The sequence below is a fragment of the Penaeus vannamei genome, chromosome 29, assembly GCF_042767895.1.
Source record: "Penaeus vannamei isolate JL-2024 chromosome 29, ASM4276789v1, whole genome shotgun sequence".
Lineage (NCBI taxonomy): Eukaryota > Metazoa > Arthropoda > Malacostraca > Decapoda > Penaeidae > Penaeus > Penaeus vannamei.
The window spans coordinates 28,641,406-28,648,905 of record NC_091577.1 but is presented as its reverse complement, the minus strand read 5'-3'; the positions used below and the strand labels follow the sequence as shown (position 1 = coordinate 28,648,905).

General features: G+C 36.4%; 1 protein-coding gene across 1 annotated transcript in view; it reads right to left on the bottom strand.

Moving 5' to 3' along the window:
• Shmt (serine hydroxymethyl transferase) overlaps nucleotides 1-7,500 on the bottom strand; it is a 13,392-nt gene that overhangs the window by 3,583 nt on the left and 2,309 nt on the right. Inside the window, exons 3-8 of the mRNA XM_027371590.2 lie at nucleotides 4,654-4,772; nucleotides 3,682-3,857; nucleotides 2,682-2,864; nucleotides 1,559-1,771; nucleotides 729-901; nucleotides 10-184 (exon numbers count right to left, since the gene is read on the bottom strand). Coding sequence (XP_027227391.1) covers nucleotides 10-184; nucleotides 729-901; nucleotides 1,559-1,771; nucleotides 2,682-2,864; nucleotides 3,682-3,857; nucleotides 4,654-4,772 — 1,039 coding nt within the window. The remainder of the gene's footprint in view (nucleotides 1-9; nucleotides 185-728; nucleotides 902-1,558; nucleotides 1,772-2,681; nucleotides 2,865-3,681; nucleotides 3,858-4,653; nucleotides 4,773-7,500) is intronic.

The following is a 7,500-nucleotide window of genomic DNA, read 5'->3' as shown; positions in this document are numbered from 1 at the left end:
TTCCCTTACCTGTGTTCTTGTTACAGGCAATGGACACTTCCTCTAGGATCTTCTCTGCCTTTCCTCCCGAGAGCCCAACAGTGCGCATGTTCACCCACACCAAGTGGTTGTCTGTGCCTCCTGTGACGATCTTGTAGCCCTTACCCTGCAGCCCCTTGGCCAGAGCTTGGGCATTCTTTATCACCTATAGAAATGTTTAAAAATGTTAAATACGAGTGGAAAAGAGCGTAAAAAAAAAGATAGTATATAACCTTTTTCACAAGTTTTTATTCACACTACCAAATTCTTTGTTCCATTTGCTTTAGGGTCTGTTATCACAACTATTTGGTCTCTCATATTATAACAAGCTATTTTTTATGGGAATTTTGACTTTGCAAATAATGAGAGAAATACAACCTAATCCTAATCCATTTCATTTCACAAAATATCTTTAATCTATTGTTTAAGCCAAAGGATGATGATAAGTGCACACACAAATACATACAGACAGGCAATACTACAACCACTCCTCCATATTTCTGTTGGTATATTCATATATACATTATAACCACAATTAGTTCATACAAGGTGGTCACTAGTTAATTCTTGCCAAACCCACTCTTGGTCCATGAAGGGTAGCAATGCAAGTAAAAACAGTAAAGAAGGGATTTTAAGGAGGGCTAGTTTAAGGGTCCAGGAAACAGAGGCACACAGCCATGCCTGAAAACAAAACAAAAGCATCAACAAACCTGCTGCTGGTACTCTTTGAAAGAGGGTTCAGCCGCCTGCCTCATAGCCACAGCGATGGCAGCAATCTGGTGGTTGTGGGGCCCTCCCTGAAGACCAGGGAACACAGCTTGGTTGATTTTGTCTTCATAGTCATACATGATGGGCTTGCCAGTCTTGTCGACACCCTTCTGACCTGGGTAAAAAGATGTATCCTTGTTCATTTATGTTATTAACAAAAGAGGTTTTCTCCTTTTGTTGGCCTGGAAAAGGTCAGTTCCAGAAGAAAGGATCCTGATTTGAAGAACATATACAGCCAACGTAACCTCATTCAAAACTTTCATGAGCCTCCACATGTCATTCACTGGACACAATGGTCAAATACTGACTAATGGTAAAATAAGCACTAGCAAGTCCTTTTCATTTCATTATACTGCATGTAACCTATTCAAATCTACCTGAAACTAACAGTCTAACCCCATAGTAGTGGAAATTTGCTGATTCAAGGGGTAGTATATAACAGAAAATGTATTTAGGCTTCCCTCAACATCATTTCGGTTTAAGTTTCATTTTTCTAAATCTGATATTTTTAGCATTAATACAGTACTATCTACTTCTGTTACCAATGTAAAAGTAAAATAACTCTGGTTCAAAATAATGCTGTAATTTGCAAACTTGTGTTGAACATACCAAAAGTCATTATCAAATGTAAGCCGCCTCTTACTAAATGCTATCTCTTCTGCTGTAGGTGACAGTATATCATACCCAAAAAATAACTAGCTACATAAACAAATAAATAAAATCAGTAAATGCTTTCAACAAATGAAATAGAATTCCAACCAAATCAACTTACCTTTCCTGTAGAAAATGATTCCACTGCGAGGGCCGCGCAGAGTCTTGTGAGTGGTTGAGGTTACAATATCGCAGTACTCAAAGGGGTTGGTGGTCAGGCCAGCTGCCACAAGGCCACTCACATGAGACATGTCAGCCATCAATAGGGATCCATTCTCATCACAGATCTCACGGAATTTCTTATAGTCTAGATGACGAGGATAGCAGCTCACACCTACAGCAAAGGTGTAATGAATTAATTTTTTCCATAGAATTTCTGAGTTTCACTTTTTTACAATTAACTACATAGACAACAACATTTGTTTCATAAATTTTGGAGGGGAGCCACCTGACCTTTCAAAAGGCCTTGCATAAATCTCAAATTTTTGATTAATCCATTCTAAAAAAAAACTCAAAATAATCCCTGATTAAAAATATGATGGTCACAAATTTCTTCACTCACAAAGGGTAGGACAGTCCATTCTTTCAAAATACTTAAATTTTCAAGGAAGAACCAATACCCTAAGTGGATGACCTAAATCTTGGACTTTTGCAAGACTCAACAAAATGACTCTGGGTACATACAATCTCCGCTATGGATTTATTTTACTGACTCTCCTTTTACACATGGACAGTTTGATTCAGTAGTTACCAAGGGTCAAATACTAAGAACACTTCAATTCAATGTAAAAAACATCTTTCCTTTCTAATACTATTATCATCATCAGTAGTTCCATTATCATTGTTTTGGTTATCACTATCACTACCATCATTGACATTATAATATTGTTTGCAATTATAATGATAATAAAAATAACACCCTCTTTTTTTTCCAAATAGGAAAGTTCAGATAGATCTTGTACTTCACTCCATCCTAATTACACATTTGTTTAACTGTTTAACAGTAAGAAAAACAAAAAAAATAATAAAACAGAAAAGAAGATTATAGTGGGCAGTGCACACATACACGCAGTCCTAGTGCCAAAGCGCTAAACCTTCTCCCTTGATTACCATCCTCGTCTCGAACTATATGGACTGTACCACTTCAATCCACAAAAAACATAAATCAAATAAAAACCGGTGTATCAATCCGAACTCAAAATCCCGTACTCAAGAATCTCTCCTTTCCCCCCGACCCCCCTTACCTGCGATGATCAGTCTGGGCTTGAAGAGTTTGGCATTCTCCTGCAGCTTGTCGTAGTCGATCAGCTCAGTCTCGACATTGATCTTGTATGGCATCGACTCGAAGAAGATGGAGGTGGCTGACACTTTCTTGGTCGCAGTGTAGAAGCCGTGGGTCAAGTGGCCGCCATCGGGCAAGTCCAGACCTGCAACAGGAGGAAAAGGCATGGATTAATATTTGCAGTCACATGAAGGAATTTCTTGACCTCCTACACACCATTAAAGACTTGAGCCCAACTGAACTAGAAGATATAGGATATTCATTTACAAAGTGTACTAACTTTACTTTTGAAACAGTGAGAGTAGTAAACACTCATATGGATGGATATGATATCATGTGCATTCTTAGACAGAAAATGAATAAATAAATGAAAATCAAAAATCAAAGACATCACTTTGGAACTTTTTCTTTAGCTACCTTTTTTGTGCTTACCTCTACCTTTACCAATACTTTTTTTTTTTTTTTTTTTAAACATTAAACACTCCATTACATACCCTAAGAAAGTATTTTAACCCATCCATCCCGGGTGTCACATATATGAGACACAAGGAAAAAATTAACAGTTTCGGGCTGCCCGCCAGTGCGATGCCTTCTCGGAGCCGTGCTCCGCGGCAAAAGCGGCGGGCGGCCGGGCGGGCGGACAGACTCCGGGGAAGCTCCGCCCGCCGATTTTGTAGCTTCCCGGATTTTTTTAATTTGGGCTACAAAATGTACCCCGGCGTGACTGGGTTAAACAAAAATAAACAGAAATACACACCTGATCAGTAAGGATTACATCATTTGCTTTCTTATAAAGATCTTTGAGAAATGTTCTTTGAAATTAACAGACAATGTCTGCTTAGTTTCAAAAAGGGTTTTGTTCTTCTTTATCATTAGTAAATGAAAAAAATAATAACCATAACAAAAAGAAATACATAAAATTAAAAGAAAAGAGAAAACAGGGTATAATGAGGCCAACTAACCCATAATACGGCCGTGGGGTTCGACGAGAGCAGTGTAGACGGCGAAATTAGCAGGAGAGCCAGAGTAGGGTTGCACATTGACACCCCACTTGGCAGGGTCGAGGCCAAAGGTCGAGAGGGCACGTTGCTGGCACAGCCTCTCGACCTCATCAATGAACTCGTTTCCACCATAGTACCTGTAATGATAGTGAGTTTTTAGTTATTGAGAAGTGAATGGGTACTCGTTAAACAAAGTAGTGAGGTAAAACTTTTTCTTTTACCATAAAGTTATTGTATCTTTTCCAAAAGGTTATTCATAAATCTTTCTTTTGTCATAAAATCATTTTACCTTTTTCCTTTGATATATCCAATCATACAAAACTCTGACGTATGATGTAAGCTATTCAAGAAGTTTCATAAAATATGGACACATCCGAAATTCATTATAACTTTGTGCACACACAAACAAACAAACACACACAAGAAAAAAAACAAAAGATTAAAAAAAAAAAAATTAATAAAGAAAAAAAAAAAAGTATATAAAATCAATTCAAAATAAAGTGGAAACTACACCATTAAAAAAAAAAATGATAAAAAAAAATAAGTGTAGTATATATATATATATATATATATATATATATATATATATATATATATATATATATATATATATATATATATATATATATATAATAGATATCTATATCTATATATATAAATAAATATTTATATATATAAATACATATTTATATATATATAAATAAATGTCTGTATATATATATAAATATAAATCAATATATAAACATAAATAGATATCTATATATACATATATATATATATCAATATAAATAAATATATATAATATAAATCCATATATACACATATAAATATAATGTATATATTCTACTCATTTCTTTTACATTTGACTTCTTTGTTTTCAAGAAATACTACTTAAACTAACTGACAAACAAAACCCACTCCAGCATCTCTTACCTCTGTCCTACCATGCCCTCGGAGTACTTGTTAGTCAGGCAAGATGAGAGGCAGTCATTGATGGCACGAGATGCGAAGTTCTCCGAGGCTATCATCTCAAGCCCATGCCTTTGGCGTCTCTGTGGACAGTGGGATAAATGATGAGAAAGAATGAAAGAATTGGGTGGAAGAACATTATTTTAATGTTTAATGTTTAATGTTAGAAACAAATAAATGTGCTAGACATCACGGGTTATATAGCACTACTGTAGAATATTGTGTCAGAAAAGGTAAAGAAGAGTTAAAGATTAGGATAACTTGTGTTAGATGTCTAAGATTAAACAGTGTTATAGGATAGTACAGTGTATCTTGCGCTGGGGAAGGTATAGGAACAAAGTTCAAGAAAAACAAAGAGGGCTGTTTGAAAAGTAGGAGAATAATCCAGGGAGAGGGAGGGGAAAAGATGTCAAAGATTAGAGTGTTATAGGACAGTATGGTAGCAAAAAGGGAAAAGAGGGAAATAAATGAAGTAGAGCAGGGATTAGTAAAATGGGAAAGGTTAAGGGGGTAGTGAGTGAACTGCATTGTATGTGACTGATGAAGGAATAGGGACAATATTCAGGGAAAACAGAGATGGATGTTGCAGAAGTAGGAGAAGAATCCAGGGGATGAAAAATGGGGGCTGTGGAAGGTGATGAATTATCAGGAAGAATGTCTGGAGGGGAGGCGTCTGGAGAAAGACACTGTTGTGATTGAGGGGATTCGTGTGAGTATTCAGGTGGGAGCGGTATAGAGGGTGGGGTATGTTGGGATGGTGTAGGAAGAAGGGAGGTGTAGGGAACTTGAGGAGGAGGAGGTGAAGTTCTGAATGTGCTTTCTGTTGGTTATCCATCATAATGCATAAAATTTGTAAAATCATTTTTTGAAATATCATAATCATAAATGAAAATAACTATCTTGGCATGTAAACCAAAGATCCACAAGGAAAACAAAATATACAAAGTACCAAAAGATGTGCTCAAGACATTTCTTTTCCATCTCAAACACTTATACATGCTATACAACACATCTGACTTAGTACTTTAGTTCACTGCAATTGTTTTCCATGTTTTCCCCCAGAACCTTTTCACTATAACCAGATGTATGCTTCATCCAATACCATATCTATTGTTTCCCTAAGCGACGCCCACAATATCAACCCTATGCTCTCATTCCTCTAGTAGGCCCTCCTCTTCCTATGCAAATTATATGCATTCATATTTTCTGCCTCTTTCTTCTTGTGAATGGAATGCGCTGAGGTATGGATTTGTAATTTTGATATTGTATGGCATATTTCATCAAGGTAACCTTCAAAACTTTTTCCCTCTACACACTGTCCAGTAATATAATATATCAAAAAAAGTAAAATTGGTTAGGTCCTTTGTCGGTGCTTTTACTGTTATACATGATGTTTAAAAAGCAACTAAAACCTGGCAAAGCAGGCCTTCTTGTGACTGGGGAGACACGTTAAAGAGCTAGCAGCTTATTGGGGTTATTTCAACAAAATATTATAGTAATACATGCAATGAAAACCACAGTACCGTGTTGATAATATGGAAGAAAAACCCACAATGCACAAACTAGATTTATTGACTAGATTTATCTATAGTAATACAACTAAAACTGCCTACATACTCTGTAAACAAGTATGCTAATAAAAGTAAGAAAGAAAGAAACTATACAAAAAGAGAGAAAATATGAAAAGCCTCTGATACCAATGCAAATTCTCTCATAATGTCATTACCACTTGGAACACTTGTATCTACAGATGTAATATATTTGTTATTTTAATTAACACCTGCAGAATTCTATTTTGAGAATCTAATTTTTAGAAAATCTATTTCAAAGCTCTCATCTCAAACACAAGCTGACAAAATAGATCATAAAATACAAGTATCTTTTGTACTACTACAACCAATAATAAAATTGACAGTTGTCAAATGAAAGCTTAATCTCCTATGTTCCTTATTTTATCAGGTATAATTGCAAGACCTAGATGTCCAACACTAGTCTAAACGTCACATCCACGCATCAGCCATTGACCTCTCTGTACCTGCAACACTTTGGGCAAGGTCAATAAACCCTGCATTTTCTTGTGAGAGCGAGTTTACAGACCTCCCTTGCAAACTCATCAAATAAGGAAATGCCCTAAGCTATATCTTCCCAGAATACACGTGGCGGACATCTTTTGTTCTTTGTTATAGTGTTGATGGCATGGCAGTGGCACTAATCGCCTGAGACTATGCCATTGTTACACTGTACTGTGGACTGCAGGTTCTCCATCATAGCTGGGGTAAAATAGTCAGAATGGATCCGCTCAAAATTGAAAGTAAAAGCATGGTAAAGAACAAAGATTTTAAAAAAGAGTTCTAACAGATACTAAAAATGTATGCAGAAAGTACAGGTGGGGACACAAACCCCCATCAAAGTCTGCTAACTCGTGCTTACAGAACTTAATCCAAAGATACTGTGGCCTCTGCACCCCGTGGTCTAGTACATGCAAACCAACCTCAAACATTTGTGTTCTGGCAGGACAAACTGTCAAATTCCGTGGTGATTCAAGCACAGGTTCCCCTATCAGACTTGGACCTAGTCCAGCAGCCAATTTCAATTACCAAACCTACTGTTGTATCTACATTAGATTTACATTCTGCCCAGCTAGGAGCATCTAGACTGGTTTCAAAATATTTATGTATGATATAATAACTACATATTAACATTCAACGTAATTCTATAACAGTCTTAGGGTATAGCTCATCATTGTCTTTGAAAGAAAAGTTGGCTCAGGGCAATAACACAATGCATCTGGTTCTCCTAATTCCGCTAATC